General features: G+C 41.2%; 1 protein-coding gene across 1 annotated transcript in view; it reads right to left on the bottom strand.

Annotated features, from left to right (window-relative positions):
• LOC115016523 (ras-specific guanine nucleotide-releasing factor RalGPS1-like) overlaps window positions 1–15,043 on the bottom strand; it is a gene marked incomplete at its 5' end in the record, with an annotated part of 35,830 nt that extends 20,787 nt beyond the window's left edge. The window contains 3 exons of the mRNA XM_029444307.1: window positions 10,276–10,343; window positions 13,157–13,250; window positions 14,906–15,043. Coding sequence (XP_029300167.1) covers window positions 10,276–10,343; window positions 13,157–13,250; window positions 14,906–15,043 — 300 coding nt within the window. The remainder of the gene's footprint in view (window positions 1–10,275; window positions 10,344–13,156; window positions 13,251–14,905) is intronic.
• Between the last annotated feature and the right edge of the window lie 2,098 nt (window positions 15,044–17,141).

The raw sequence follows: 17,141 nt of genomic DNA, 5'->3' as shown, positions 1-17,141 counted from the left end.
CCATAGCTCTGCCGCCTGTGTTGGATTAGTGAATTGATGCAGTGTTATCATGTGCATTACAGTGTGTACCAGTGGAAGCTGGGGAGAGACTCTCTGCCTCCTTCACCAGAAACACACAGGGGTCTGTGTGCATCATGCTTGGAATACTTCTAACTTGTATGTGTCACAATGTGGTTAAAAAGAGGACCCAAGCGCAGTACACACAACAAGCAGGGTGTACAGATATATATATATATATACAGTATATATATATATATATACACACACACACATAATCACAAGAACAGGGCAAAGCTGGAGGAGGCAAGCAAAGACACGAGGGCAGCAGGGTGTTGAGACACAAAAGGATCAAATCAGGGCAGGGCAAACAAATCACAAAAACAGGGACATGTCCAGAAAACAAAAACACAGGAAGTAAAACGAAACATGACACATGGTGAGTGTTCTTACAAAGTAAAACAGGAAAGATAAAAAATAAACGCCGGGGATCATAACGGTATGAAGTTCTTTTGTGGTACTAAGTGCTGCAATGGGAAAAAGCTCAAACACTGCAGAGGACATACAGACAGCTGCATGTGATTGTGCCTGCTGGGTATTTGGTAATAATAATAATAATAATAATAATAATAATAATAATAATAATAATAATAATAATAATACTAATAATAAGCTTTATTTGTATAGCACCTTTCATACAAGAATTGCAGCCCAAAGTGCTTCACAGCAAAAACATAACAATTAGTACAAGATTAGACAGAATAAGAGCATTTACAGTACAATAATCACAGTGTTGATGTAAATGAGTCTGAAGTACCATTATAAAAATAGCAGATAAAATAGCAGAATTAATATCGTATAAAATAGCAGAATTAAAATACTATAAAAATAGCAGAATTAAAATAGTATAAAATAGCAGAATTAAAATAGTATAAAATAACATTGGAAATCATGCCTAGTTTCCCTATCTGTGCCATACTTAACGACCCCACTGCCAGGAAATCACATTCATTACACCATTCTTGTAAATGTTTTAAACTACCAGAGCCATATTTTGAAAGCATGAGATCAACAATGGGCCCCTGTGGCCTTTCAACTGGTTTACTCCCTTCAGTTAAAGCCACTTTTTCTCCAATACACATTTATCAGAGAAACTTCCTCTTTTTCCCGTGGTAAAACAGTCTATTTGATCTCAGGTTTTTCAAAAATACACAGTCTGAAATTTATCTCAGTTACCTTTACACATTCAATGTTAAACCAGGTATAGCAAAAATGTATGAAATCATTTAAATTAGTTTAAAGTGGCATAGAGTAGCAGCATTATAAAATAATAATAATTCACCATTAAAAGGCTAAGATAAAAATATATAAAATATCACCATTAAAAGGCTAAAGTAAAGAGATATAAAATATCACTATTAAAAGGCTAAAGTATGTTTTTAGCTTACTTTTGAAAATATTGAGCGAGCTTGCTTCCCTAATGTCTGCAGGTAAAGTGTTCCATAGCTTTCGTGCATAATTGCAAAAGACTGCATCCCCAATTTTCTTTTGGATGTTTTCTGGGAACATTTAATAAACCAGTAGTGGATGATAGTAATGTTCTTGGGGGTACATAGTTTATTAGAGAGTTGGCAGTGTAACTTGGTGCGGTTCCGTTTAAGGATTTGTATGCCAGAAGGAGGACCTTAAAGTCAATTCTAAAAGTTACTGGAAGCCAGTGTAGAGGGGCTAATACTGGACTGATGTGGTCTCTCCTCTTGGTTCTAGTCAGCAGCCTTGCTGCAGCGTTTTTTTTGGGAGGCCGGCAAAGAGTGCATTACAGTAATCGAGTTGGCTTGAGATAAAAGCATGGATTAGTTTTTCAGCATCCTTTTGATTTATAAATTGTTGGATTTTTGATATATTTCTAAGGTGGAAGAATTATGTTTTTGTCACCTTGTTTATGTGGGATTTAAAGCTTAGATCTGAGTCTATGATAACACTAAGACTTGGAACTTTAGGGATAATGTACTAAGGATTTGTTCGAATCTTTCCTACAAACAAGAGGACAAAGTTTACTCATGTGCAATTTTGTAATCACGAAACATCTGTGGTAGAGTTAGAATAACAGGAATCCATGTGTTAATTACTCCACGAATAACTCGTAAAGTTATTGGCTTCTTACCCAACCATCAAACATCAGCCCACATTTACAATTTACACTCATCCAAAACCATATTAAAAAAAACATTATTATTCAGTAACGTTATTCAACAAGTGTGCGTGCAGGGATATTTTTTTGTTCACTCCTCTCCTTTCCTCCGTTCTGTCTCTGACTGTGTGTGTGCGCACGTGTGTCGGGAGCGAAGCCCCGCCCTTCGCTAAACAGACCTCAAAATTGTCTGTGAGCCATATGGCGTCATCGAAAGAGCCATATGTTCCCGACCCCTGACATAGCCTGCTGTGAGGAGACACACCAGTTCAGTCTGGACCTCCCACTCTCCACGCCCCCAGTACCCTACCAATTACCTTACATGCCTGAAACACAACCGGAGGAGGCTACCTTCACCCCCTTCTGTTTCATGCTGATGCTTGTTCTACTGTCTCCTACTGAACAAGGACTACAACAACAGCTGGACATAGTAGAAAAGTACTGTAAGAATGGGTCCCTGGCAGTAAATATGAAGAACAAATACCAGTTTACCATAAATAACCATATCATTAAACATAGAACGAGTTATACATACCTTGGTTTAACGATAACAGCATGAGCAAGTTTGAAGATCGAAGTGAATGCACTAAAAGAAAAAGCTCGAAGAGCTCTAAATGCAATTAAGAGAACATTTCTCTTCTCCTCTTTTTTTCTGTACAGCAATTCGCTTGGCTCAGTGTGTCACTCCTGCTTCTCCTTTCACAGCTACGCACATGACACTCAACTGATTCTGTCTTTTCCCAGATGTAAAACCTCCTGGCACAAATCTCTTCTTATCTGGCTAATATCTCTCAGTGGATGTCCGCACATCAATTGAAACTCAACCTTGATAAAACCGAACTGCTTTTCCTTCCAGGGAAGGGCTCTCCCATCCAAGACCTTACTATTAACTCGGACTGCAAGAAATCTGGACGACCAGCAGATACACTCTTTACAACATAGGTCACTAACAGGCGGACCGTGGTCCGAGTCCGGACCCAGACGCCGACCTATACGGACCTATAATCAATAAATTAAGGGATTTTCAATTTTGACCGGCGCTGTCACGCATTCCACCACTATTAATTTGGTTTTACCTGGTTTCCCCAGCCCATCTCCTTACCTGCTACTCATTCCCTCATTAGTCTCGCAGAGGATATATACCAGTTCACTCCCATTTGTTCCCTACCATATTGTCTTGTGTTTTCCTGGCAAGCTCTCCGGCGATCTTCTAGTTTATCTGTTTGGCTGACCTAGCCATTTTGAACCTGCTTGCCTGTTTCTGGACTCAGATTCTTCTGCCTGCTCCTTACTGGATTTGTTTGCCAACGCTCACCAATGCTCCTGCAGTCTTCCAGGGATTAGTCAATGATGTTCTTCGAGATCTGCTCAACGTATGTGTCTTTGTGTACCTGGATGACGTTCTGATTTTCTCCAAATCTAAGCAGGAGCATGTGACACATGTAAGCCTAGTTCTCCAGAGGCTCTTGGAGAACCGTCTTTTTGTGAAGGCTGAAAAGTGTGAATTCCACACCTCAGAGGTATCATTCTTGGGATTCATCGTCAACACAGGTAATATCCAGATGGATACGACGAAGGCTGTCACGGATGGTTGTCTCCTTCCACACGCAAGGAGATTCAACGTTTCCTGGGTTTTGCCAACTTCTACCGGAGGTTCATCCGTAATTACAGCTCGGTGGCAGCTCCCCTCACCGCCCTCACCTCCCAGAAAGTGCTCTTCCGATGTTCCCCCGTGGCAGAAGAGGCTTTTTGTAAATTGAAGTTACGTTTCATTTCAGCTCCCATTCTCATATTCCCAGATCCCACTCGCCAGTTTATCGTGGAGGTGGATGCTTCGGACACCGGTGTGGGGGCAGGATCGGCTAAGGATCAGAAGGTTAACCCTTGTGCCTACTTCTCCCGGAAGCTGTCTCCGGCAGAGAGGAATTATGACATTGGGAATCGGGAGTTGTTGGCAGTGAAACTAGCACTGGAGGAGTGGAGACACTAGTTGGAGGGAACAGAGCAGCCATTTTTAGTCTGGACGGACCACAACTTGGAGTACCATCTGTCAGGCAAGGTCTTCTTTTTTTTTTTTTTTAACTGTTTTGACTTTTCACTTTCCTACAGACCTGGTCTAAAGAATGTGAAACCCAACGCTCTTTCCCGTCAATTCCAGTGGGAGAGCTTCCCATCCAATCCGGAAGTTATCCTTCCTTCTGGATGTGTCATTGGTGCGGTAACTTGGCACGTGGAGGACAAGGTAAAGCGCTCCCATGCCGAACATCCTGCTCCTAGTGCTTGTCCAGATGACAGTTTGTTTGTTCCTGCCAGTCTCCTTTCTCAGGTCCTACAGTGGGGTCATTCGTCTCGCCTGGCTTGTCACCCTAGGGTGAGACGCACCCTAGCGGTGCTTCGTCAACGCTTCTGGTGGTCTCCATGGAGGAGGACACCAGAGGATTTGTTGATGCCTGTCTGGTCTGCTCCCAAAACAAGACCTCCGACTAGGTTCCCTCCGGTCTTCTCCATCCCTTGCCAGTTCCAGCTTGCCCATGGTCCCACATCTCTTAGGATTTCGTCACTGGCCTACCACCCTCTGACGGTAACACATACTCATACTCACTATCGTTGATTGGTTTTCCAAGACTGCTCAATTCATTCCACTAACCAAATTGCCTACCGGCAAAGAAACAGCTGAAATTATGTTCCAACGGGTGTTCAGAGTTCATGGTCTGCCCCGTGACGTGGTCTCTCGTCCACAATTCACCTTTCACTTTTGGTCTGAGTTTTGCAGGCTGCTGGGGTCCACTGTCAGTCTGTCATCCGGTTTTCACCCTCAAACCAATGGTCAGGCAGAGACAATGAACCAAGACATGGAGACAGCTCTACACTGCTTCACTGCCTCGCTTCCCGCAACCCCTCCTCCTGGTCTAAGCAACTCCTGTGGATCGAGTATGCCCACAACACCCTTCCCAGCTCTGCCACTGTGGTCTCTCACCCTTCCAGTGCTCCTGGGGTTACCAGCCACCACTCTTCCCTGAGCAGAAACGGGAGGCCAGCGTTCCCTCTGTGCAGGCGTTCGTAGGTCGGTGTTGACGCACATGGAGACAGGCTCGCCTCACAGTCCTGCGCTCTTCAGAGCGTTACCAATGGCTCGCCAACCGACGTCGCATTCCTGCCACCCTGTACACTTTGGGGCAACGGGTCTGGTTATCTACAAGGAATCTAACCCTCAGAGTAGAATCCAAGAAGTTAGCTCCCCGTTTCGTGGGTCCATTCCCCGTCTCGAGGGTCATCAATCCTGCTGCTGTCCGTCTTCATCTGCCGCCTTCCATGAGGGTTCACCCCACATTCCATGTATCCAAAGTCAAGCCTGTTAAAGAGAGCCTGTTTCAGATAAGTGAGCGGCAGACAGGGAGAGAAACACAGACGGAGAGACGAGGGAGCGGCAGACAGGGAGAGAAACAGAGACGGAGAGACAAGAGAGTGGCAGACAGGGAGAGAAAAATAACTACACATGGCACTCTCTAAGAAGTGGACAGTGGAAACAGAGATTTCAACCCAGAATGAACAGACTAATTCTTGTTCGTCCTTCCCACTGGGAGCACAAAACCACTTTGTCTCATATGCTCAGAGACCGTGGCGCTCATTAAAAGTGGCAATGTGAAACGCCACTATGAGACAAAGTACACGGTTTTTGACCAAAACATACCCACTCAAGTCTGAACTGAGGTCACAGAAAATAAGCAGTCTCAGAGCCCAATATGATCAATCCACCAGGATCCTGACTCATTCATTCACTGCCCAACAACGTGCTAATGTTCTCTCACAGTTGCATGGATTTTGGGTCAACACAAAAAAACATTTACTGATGGAGGGGCTGTCATGGAGTGCATGAGTGCAGTAGCTGAAACCTTAGTTGAGGGAAAACCAAAAGAAAAGCTTTGTGACAAAATAAAGCAAAAACCTATGTCAGCATAAATAGTTCTAAAATTAAGCACTTTATAGTAAGATGCACAATTTTTCAAAAGCTATTTTATTTATTTTCTCCATTTTATTTTTAAATTCAGCCTGAGAAGAACATTATACATATCTACTGTATTATATTTATCTGGATAGTTCAATGTTAAGTAACAATAAATATTGTCGAAATGTTTTTTAATTGTACTTTCTTTTTTTGATTTGACAGTCAGTTGTTGATTACATGCAGACGTTGATACAGCTACTTCACTACTTCAATATATACACACTAATTGATAACGCAAGTTAGACATTATGATGTTCCAGACCAGACCAGAAATTATGTCTAACTGGACCTCTTTGAATTTTAGTTGAATACCCCTGCTTTACAACATCAGGAGGATATGTCCCCTACTGATCCAGAAGGTGACACAGGTTCTGGTCCACCACTCTGACTACTGCAGCTCCCTCCCGGCTGGACTACATGTGCCATCCGACCTCTACAGCTCATCCAGAATGCAGCAGCTCAACTGGTGTTTAACTTCCTCAAGTTCTCCCACACTACACCGCTCCTCCGCTCCCTTCACTGGCTACCAGTAGCTGCCCGAATCTGCTTCAAGGCTCTGGTGCTGGCCTACCGTGCTGTGAAAGGATCAGGCACTTCCTACATCCAGGCAATGTTCAAACCATACACCCCAGCTCGCTCACTTTACTCTGAATCGGCCAATCGGCTTGCTATTCACTCACAGCGAGTGAGACCCAGATACCTCTCAAATAAAACCGCCTGTTTAATATCCTGGGTCCAAAATGGTGGAACGACCTCCCCATTGATATCAGGTCAGTAGAAAGACTTCACACCTTCCGTCGCAGACTGAAAATCCACCTGTTTCGACTGCTTTGGCCAATAATAATACAAATAAATAAATACAATTCTTATTTCTGTATGTAGCTCTTAAATTGCTTTGGCATATTTGAAGCTAATGGTTGAGTTTTTATTCTGTCGTTAATGTATGTTGCACTTACATTGGTTTGGCTTATTTAAAGCTATAGTTCTGTACTTCAATGATTTCACCTATTTGAAGCTAATGTACTTGCAAGATTTTTGCTGTTCAGAGTTGTGTCCTCATGATTGTTTGCACTTATTGTAAGTCACTTTGGACAAAAGCATCAGCTAAATGTAATGTAATGTAACATTTTATAATGTCCATTTTCCAATTCAAATCTGGCTTAAAATATTTGATAGTGTCTTCGGTCCCATTGTACTGTATGGTAGTGAAGTATAATGTCCGCTCAATCATTATAGCTATACCCGCTGGGACAAACATCCAACAGAATCTGTACATGCAGAATTCTGCAGATACATTTTACGCATACACGGAAAAACACCAACAAATTGCATGTAGATCAGAATTAGGCAGATACCCACTGAACTGATAATCAACGTTAAAAACAAAGCACTCAATTTGTTTAACCAGATTAAATCCAGCCCCGAGACACACCCTCCACTCTCAAGCCCCCCAAAGCAAAGAGCTTAGCCCAGAAAAGAGTCTCCTTTGTCAGTTGCCTCAACCAGCGCAAGAGCTAACGGTGGGGATCTGATCCCGGATCGCCCGACTCCCCGCAGAATCAACAAACTGTCTGTTGCTGCCATTACACAGGCTTGATCCTGCTGTGATCCCCGGTGTTGGGGTTTGCACTGGCTGAATTATTGCTAAAAAAAGGTTTTTCTTCTGAGCTGGACTACAATGTGCGCTAGCTAGCTAATTCATTGACCCATATCGCTATTTTCAAGCTGCTGTAGCTGTCATATTTCACGGAGAGAAAAATCAAACCCCTTTCCCCCCCGGTATACAATAATGGGATATTTTGGTCATAGCTGACTAACTTCCAGGCTTGTTTGCTTTTGTTGACGAATTGATAGGTAGCTAACGTAGCAAAATACTGTCTTGACTACGCTCAAGACAGTATTTTGCTACCTTTATTGACATTTACAAACTAATCAGCTAACGTTACAACGCAACGCAACTAATGGAAGATTTGCAATGGCTAGCAAAATACTAAGTGGATATGTGTTAGTTTATTAGCTTGCCAAACTACTTCACCATCTAAAATTATCCATGATAATCTACTAACTAAAATGTTCTACACCACATTTTTACACCGGCCCAACCTTTTTTGGTAATTATGCGATAGTAAGTCATAATTATGAGTTATTCCAATGCACTTCTGTAATAAGACCATGTTCAGACTGACATTAGCAAAAAACGCAGACGCTTCATTTATTTAAACGACGACACTGTTGGAATAGTGAGGGTATTGATTCAGAGCACTCCAGCAAAAAAACATTAAAACATTTATTTTTAAGTTGAACCTGGATCAGCTTTTGCCCAACGCAAGCCAACATTATCTAGCAAATTAGCGTAATGCTAATCAAATATGTCCGGGCACTTATTTCTGAAGACAGAGGATAAAATGATTGTTCACATTCCAAAGTTGTGAAATCCTGTCTCATAGCATTATACACCACTGCGCAGTGTTTTGGCATCTGATAAGCCTTCAAACTTATGGGTCTATTTCTCTTTTCAGCCTGAAAACTGAGAGTTGGTGGCAGTAATATTATAAAAAAAAAGTAGCAATGCAACCGTGAACAAAGAGGGGAAGAATATTTTGGTGGTAATAGGGACACAATATTTCTTCAAAGGGAGGCGTACAGGATACACTTCCGAGATACCCTAATTCCCAATGGAATGAATGAAAAATATTTAATTTGCTTGTTTCTAGTGAAGCGAATGCTATTTGTGTTTCCTATACTATCTATAACATGAGATTATGTGTGGCATAATTAAAAAAGTCAAATTAAAGTGCTGTCCTAGTTTTTACTTAGTACAAATTTTACTTTAGTTTTCACTTCCTTATGCAGCAAAATGCAGGCCCTCAGCCAGGCTGTCGTTCAAGAGCTGTAGCACTAACAGGCTGAGGTGGACAAAACACAGAAGAGAAATGTACTGCTATCATTGAGTACATCCTCACCTCCTACTTCAACATCTGGTTCGCTGCAGCCACAGCCAAGGACAAGGGCATCGTATCATTCGCTCTGCGGAGAAGATGATTGGCTGCGATCTGCCGTCCCTCCAGGACCTGTACGCCTCCAGAACCCTGAGGTGGGCAGGAAAGATTGTGGCTGACCCCTCCCACCCTGGACACAAACTCTGTGAGTCACTTCCCTCTGGCAGGGGGCTGTGCTCCATCAGGACCAAAAACAGTTTCTTCCCGACTGCAGTGGCCCAGGACAAAATACATTTCCTGTTTCATGTAGTCCTATTTATTAATCTAGGGAGTTTTGGTGTGAGTTGTAGAGTGTTGAAGATATCAGCTGCAGAGATGTCTGCCTTCTCTCCAATATAATGAAACTACATGGCACTTCTCTTGCGGCGCTCAAAGCCCCAAACATTTTTATTTAAAGACTCAACAATGTGTATTTCCAGAAATCATGATCAGGTTACTCAAGATAACCCACAGACCTTGTTGTAACCATTTTAATGTCAGAACATTCCTTCTTCTTTCCGACTTGACAGTTGATCCAGCTGTGGTCAGAAACGAGCACTTCACGTGACGCTTCAGAGGAAAGGACGTAAAAATGTATTTCCTCTCTCCTCGCATGGTTTCAAGATGCAAGTGAGGGAAACATATAGGTGTCATTTAAAGAGACTTGGGATGCACCCAGTGTCTCTACTCTTGTGTCTTATCTTGTGTCTTATCTCTTGTTTTACTTCTGGCCTTTGACTGCCCCGTCCTTATGACTTTCATCTGTCCCTTATTATCTCCCTCCTTTCCTTGTACTTAGTCTGTGTGCTCCCCTTTTCTTTAATCAGTTTGTCTTCTTGCTTCATTGCTTTTGTTACCTGTTTTGCCTAGCTGCTTGTTATCTGACATTTGGAAGCTGTGTGAGGCTGTGTTCTTTAATATAGTGCTTTCTTTGAATCTGCCTGCCTCCAACTCTGCATTTGGGTCCTTCCTGCCTGTACTGCTTCAGCAACTGTGACAGTTAATCTAATAATACTAATACAAACTGAATAAGTAATTCAAATAAATACCTGGTATTTAAAGGGAAAACAATTGGAAGAGTATCGCGTCAGTGTGCGTCTTACTTGCGAGGTCTTCCTTAGAAGAAGCGATCCGAGGGGAACTGTTGCCAGGTTCAATCTTTAGAGACAGCCTGCAACACAAAGGGTTTTCATCAGACACACCCATTTTCACTGCTGTGATATAAATTCCAGCAGTCATCAATTACAGTCAGAAAAAGATGCAGAAAATATGAGCCTGAACATTGTCTTTGAATCGCTAACAGTGAATCTGAAAATTTCACAAAGACAATTACAGACATTTTTATCGTGGATTAAATGTATTTACATAAGAAAGTGTAAGAAGTTTAGCTGCAAGCAGATTGATCTGAATGAGCTCTTGAAAACATACCACATGCATGAATTTCTTTGTTGGCCCCTGGGGATTCAAACCCTGGACCTTTAGTATTCCCAGAGAAGGTGACTTATTGACTGCCACTGGGGAGACATGGGTTGCAACACACCTTCTCACAAGTTGAACCCATGACATTACATATGCAACACTGGTCAAGTAGGTTTGAGAATCAGTACGCCTTTCCTTCTCAGCCTTTCATTGCAGATGCCTGGATGATGAAACAAGTTCAAACAACCAAAAGGCCGAATAGCATAGAGACTCAATTCTATAAAGAAACACTATGCGCAGTATGTATGATAAATTACTTATGTATGCTAGAAAACTTTAATATGACTATATTGTATGATTCATGATGTAACCATCTTAATGTAACTCAAGTGTGTATGATTAATGATAGTTAACCATGGGAAGTACCATGGACAGTCCTGAATATAATTGTATTTCAATGACGATAGTTAACCATGCTGTAAGTAAACATGAGTGTGAGAATGTGAGTAAAAATAGCTCTCACAACACACACACACACACACACACACACACACACAGGCTTGTGTCCAGCCACACAGACTTGTGTCCAGCCACACAGACTGCCACACAGACTTGTGTCCAGCCACAAAGCATACCAGAGGTGGGAGGCAGAGAGAAGGGGAGGACGAAAGTAGGGGCTAAAGCAGCCCAAAAGAACTATAAAAAGAGGAGTTTTAGTCAGAATCGAGGTTAATCCTTCGCGACTTCACAGACACAAGAGATGTGAAGACTGCACCATCAAGAAGACTCTGAAGGTAGTATCCAAGTTGCAGATAAAAGCGCAAACAACTTTGGATCACAAATTCATACTTCTGAGTTTTCTATGCTCACTCTGCAAATAGACGACTGACACTGACAGATCTCAGGGAACAAAGCCCAAAGGCTGTCGGCCGGCAGAAAGGAAAAGATCGCAAGGCCAGCAATCTGACTTCTCTCTCTCCTCAAACCGATAAGTAGATCAAAGTAGCTGAAGCAGAAATGTATTAGGGATTTATATTATGATTAGATTTTATAGAATTTTGTGTATTGTTTGAATCAAAACTGTATTTCTTGTCCCTGCTTTAATACTTAAAATAAAATGAATCTTTATGATTTGGACATTGATAATTTATATCTTTATAAGGTGTTTACAAAGGTTTGGAGTAATTAATCTTAACGGTTCTGACTTACCAGCTTTGGGCCAAAGCAAGGAAGCCTGGCTCTGAGGCTGACTGGCTATATTTCCGTCATCTACAAAATCGCTGTACTGCTTCCATTAAAAAAGCCAAAAGCAATTATTATTTATCACAGACCACAGTCAGCCATAATGATTCTAGGAGATTTAGGTAAACGATAATTCTCTGTCTGCCAACTCTTTCGAGCTGCCTCCTAATATTGTTGATGACTCAAGCACTTGCCCTCTTGCCCATTGAACATCTGCGATCTGCATTTGGCACTATTCAGTTGCACCTGTTCCACCTCAGACTAGTGTTAAATACAGAAAAAACCAAGGGCATGTTCTTTTCCAACAAAAAGCATGTGCAAGCTATTCCACCCTGCATCTTGTCTTCACAAAGCACACCTATTGAGATTGTGACAATCTACAAATATTAAGACATCACAATTGATTAAAGCCTTTCTCTCAAATCTTATATTGTTTTAAAAAAAAAAACAGAAATTAAAATTTGGCTTCTTTTTAGCAACAAATCCTTGGCTTGTTGCTGTCATTTTCCTCTTCTTGACCATGGGGATGTTTTGTACATGAAAGCTTCAGCCCACTCTCTTCATCTGTTGGATGCTGTCTATCACAGAGCTCTGAGACTCAAAACCGGCTGTAAACCCCTCACACACCATTGTATTATTATTTTGTAAACTGGCCATCATTACTCATGCGCAGAACTTTGCATTGGTATAACTTCATTTATAAATCCATCCTTGGACTGCTTCCCACTTATTTATCCACTTACATGTCACATAATCAGTGATGCTGTAGCCTACGCTCCCAGCGCTTTATCACTCTCTGCATCCCCTCAGTCCATACAGAAATAGGTAAAAAGGAGATTTTAAAGTACTTTGAAAAAATCTGGAGAGCGGCTGTGGGCGTTGGCTCTTGTAGATTAATTAATTTCAGATTAATCAAGATATTTAAATGATGAAAGGAATTTGTAAACCAAGATGTTTTTGAGGTAATTATGGAAATGTAAACTTGATTTTTACGGCGCCACCTTGAGGTCAATGAGGTCATTTTATGTGCATAAGTAGTGGGTGGAATTTGCAACTGACCTGCCAATTATGGTGACTTTTGGTCTTACGGTTTTAGCTGCACGAACACTTTTAGCGAAGGAGACAAAGAAGAAGAAGAACCAGCCTGGATAACTGGGCATCACTCAAATGAGTAAAGAGACTTCCTGCTGTTTTCATCACCAGGAAGTGGTTAAATCCTTGTATCAAACCAGTGATGACAGTCATTCACATGAAACATGACATTTCATGGCCCTAAATGTGTTCTTGCGCCCCTGCAGTGCCAGTCACTGAGATGAAACTTACTTGAAGTTGTCATCCTCTACAAACTTCTGGAGTTCCTCTATGTAGCGAACAGACAACAGATACTTCTGGACATGTGGCAGGGTCACCAAGTAATCTGAAGAAAGAAGGTTGGAAGAAGTCACTTTAGATAAAACACTCAATCTGACAACCCACATATGGTATGTGCAAGGTTTGCTATATAATTTGTATTAAAGCAAACACAAATGATACAAAATAATAATAAAGTATATATGCACAGAAATGGACTCTAAATAAATACAAATGTCACCAAGTAAAAAGTTAAAGATATAATATGTATCATTTCCACAATAATATGTCTAAAAACTAGTAGACCTATATTATATAGTCAGTGTTGTGATTGTCTGGCAGAAATTGTCATAATTTCACTTTTTATCCTGTTTTAACCCACATTTTTGTAACATTTTTAGATATTGGTTGTTTTTAACCATATGTTTTAACTGGAGGAAGGATTTTAGTCATCGGACATCTGCATCTTAAGTTATCAGAGAAACAAGCTGAGCTATTGGTTCAATAGTTTCCTTTGTGGCGAGAGACCAAAATGGGTGAAATAATGATTGCAAGTAAAATATTTGTCTGAGACAGTACAGGTGAGATATATTAAAAACATACAATTTCTGGTTGAGCTTCTTCATTAAGTTGTGAATGTGGTTTAGATAAGTGAGATGTGAATCGAGGAATACTCAAAGATATTTGTAGGCTTCTGTAAAGGTTAAAGTAATAATCTATAGGATTTTAATTTACATAGATGTCTGTTAAGTCAATTTCTATCATCGTATGAGCTAACACATTAATGATTGAGCCTATGGCCCACTGATGAAAGTATTGCAATATTTATATTTGCAGTATTATAAACTGAAAGAATGTTGTATTAAGTTACTGCTAATGCAAACCAAACTATTTATACTGCTGCAGCTTCACATTAAAAGCATTTAACAGGCAACACACGAGTTGACATTTATTATGAAATAGTCAGAGCAAAGACAATGTGTTTTTTAGTGAGCTTGACATTGGCCGCTATCAATTTATGAAAAACAATACAACATACGATTTATGGAGGGAAACAGGAGACGGTCCCAAAGCTATTGGTGTCACAGCAGGAGCTGACCAGGCCGGGCCGAAGCATTCATGCGTGGCTCCATTATAAAAATGCCTAATAAGGTTTCTGTAAAAATAATTGAAGGAGGAGGATGTGTTTTTAGCCTCACTCACATCAAAGAGGGTTGGACAATATTTTGTATATAAACGAAAGGACCGATCTTTGAGTTTTAGAGTACAGTCGGCTGTGCTTTCGGGTTTGTCGTGTTTAGAATAAACTCTATTGCCTCAGATTTTCCAGTGAATTTCTTTTGAATCTTTTAGAAATGTAAAGACTACATCTGTCATGATCGCGATTTTTGTATATCCTATTTTATTTTGAAGTGTTCACTCCCCCTTATGTCATGTCTAGTTGTACTTCCTGTCTGTGTGTTTTCCCCCTGTGATTGTTGACTTGTTCCTCCTGTGTCCGTTCACCTTGCCCTTGTGTTTTATCTTCTCTCCCCAGATGTGTCTCGTTCCCCTCGTTTAGTGTCTGTGTGTATATATCCCTGTCTTTCCCAGTGTTAAATAAAGTTGAGATCAAAATGAAGGTCTAGTTCCACACACACACTTTAAGCCCCTAGCAAGATTTGGGGACGTGGCAGATGTGACCCCATCACAAGATGGTCTCTAGTGTAACTTGTTTCTTACCATAGTTGCATGACATCTGCAGGTCGGAGATGACTCTCAGAAGGTTGTTCATTTGATTGGTCCGCCGCTCTGTCTCTATGATACTGTCTGATGCAGGATAGGCTGAGTCGATGTAGATCATGTCTAACAGGTAGATCCCTAGAGGAGACACAAGACCTCAAATAATTTAGAATCCCAGTACTGACACTAGCTTTGCTTTGACAAAATGCTACTTATGGAATTAAGTTCTGATGACAGGAGTAATGATTCAAATGTACACCCATTCGTTTCAATGAAAGAACATCTGACTTTAGACGTTTTGGCTTTCATTAGTTTTCCATACACCATGTCATTCGTGAATATGTTGGTCAAGAAAAAATATATAACCTGATTGTGGAGCTTGAGGGACTAGAATGTCCAATGCTAGATTTGTTGACAATCTGGACAGTAAGTAAGTAAAATGTTAAGTATAACGTTATTTAGTAAAGCACCTTTCATATAACAAGATTACAAAGTGCTTTACAAGAATAAAATAAAACAAGAATTACAAATAATAAAAACAGTAAAAGAAACAAAAAAGAAACAACAACAGACCTAAAACACACATAATTACAACACTAGACATACAATATCAGCCACCACTACAAGGGAAAGATCAATTTGTGCACGAAATGTACACACATGTGAAAGCCTTCAAAGTCAAGTTGACTTTATTCTCAAGACAAATTTCAAACAAATCGTTCACTCATTTCCCCACACTAGCGACGTTGAAAGAGGCCCCTCGACATATGAAGAAATACAGCAAATCCCTTGACGACCTGCACGGAGAATTCTGCCATCGATTCTCTGATTTTGAAAAAATGGACAAGTCACTTCAGCTGGTGTCATGTCCCCTGTAACAGCGCCGCAAGAGTTGCAATTGGAACTGATTGATCTTCAATGTGACTCTTTCTTAAAAGGAGAAGTTCAACTCCCTTAAACTGGATGAGTTTTATGCTTCACTAAGAGAAACCAGGTTTCCAAACATTAGGAGGGTGGCACAGAAGATGCTGGTGTTGTTTGTTTCTACCTACGTGTGTGAGCAGACAACAACATGATGGCGTGATGAACATCAACAAATCACGCCACAGATCCCAGTTAACTGAACACCTCAGAACTGTCCTGAGAATTGCCACAACCAAACTGACACCAAACTTGATGTGTCAAAAAAGGGTGACCAACAACACTGTTCCCACTGAAATTAAATGTAAGTTTTCTTTACATATACATATACAACGCAAATAATAAAGGACCCAAGACATAACCTTGAAGCACGCCACAGTAAAGAGCAGCAGTTTCAGACATACAACATGTAGAGATCAAGTAACACAGAAAACCTCCTATTCGAGAGATAGGTGAAGAGTCAGTCCAGGGCCCTCCCAGAGACACAGACTTTCAATCAGGATGCTGTGATCTACAGTATCAAAGTCTGGGCTAAGATCAGGCAGCACCAAAACAGAGCATTAACCCACTTTAGAAGAGACTCTGAGAAGAGCTGTTTCAGTGGAATGCTTCTTTTATTTTTTTAACCTTTATTTATTCATTTATTCAGGGAGGTTTACTGAGAGCAATCCTATCTTTTTTTCAGGAATTCCCTGATTTTATCACACAGTTATACATTCACACCTAGAAACTGTCCAGTACAAACACAGTCTGATCTGCTAAGAAATTTGGGTTAAGCGTAAAACTTCCGGTCACAAGCTCGCTTCTCTAACCTTTACGCCACCACTGCCTGATGGAAACCCAATTCAAATTTTTCCAAAATGTGTACAGTCAAGACAGCAGTGAGCTGTTTGGCAATAACCTTCTCTTAAATTATTTAGATAAAAGGCAGCTTAGATATGGCCTATGGTTTTTGGGAAGGGATGGATTGAGGTTGGTTTTTTTCAGGAGAGGCTGAAAAATTGCATGTTTAAAATAAATTCGGACACAACCATTGAAAGGCGTTGAAAGGAGCCAGTTGAGGTGGTTCGGGCATCTAGTAAGGATGCCACCTGGCCGCTTCCCTAGGGAGGTGTTCCAGGTACGTCCAGCTGGGAAGAGACCCCGGGGAAGACCCAGGACTCGGTGGAGAGATTATATCTCCTCACTGGCCTGGGAACACCTCGGGATCCCCCAGTTGGAGCTGGCGGATGTGGCCAGTTTGGGGTTCCTTACTGGAACTGCTGCACCCGCGACCCGACCCCGGATAAGCGGTAGACGATGGATGGATGGATGG

Source organism: Cottoperca gobio, chromosome 12 (genome assembly GCF_900634415.1).
Source record: "Cottoperca gobio chromosome 12, fCotGob3.1, whole genome shotgun sequence".
Lineage (NCBI taxonomy): Eukaryota > Metazoa > Chordata > Actinopteri > Perciformes > Bovichtidae > Cottoperca > Cottoperca gobio.
The sequence above is the reverse complement of the archived record's forward strand: the minus strand, read 5'-3'. Positions and strand labels throughout refer to the sequence as shown.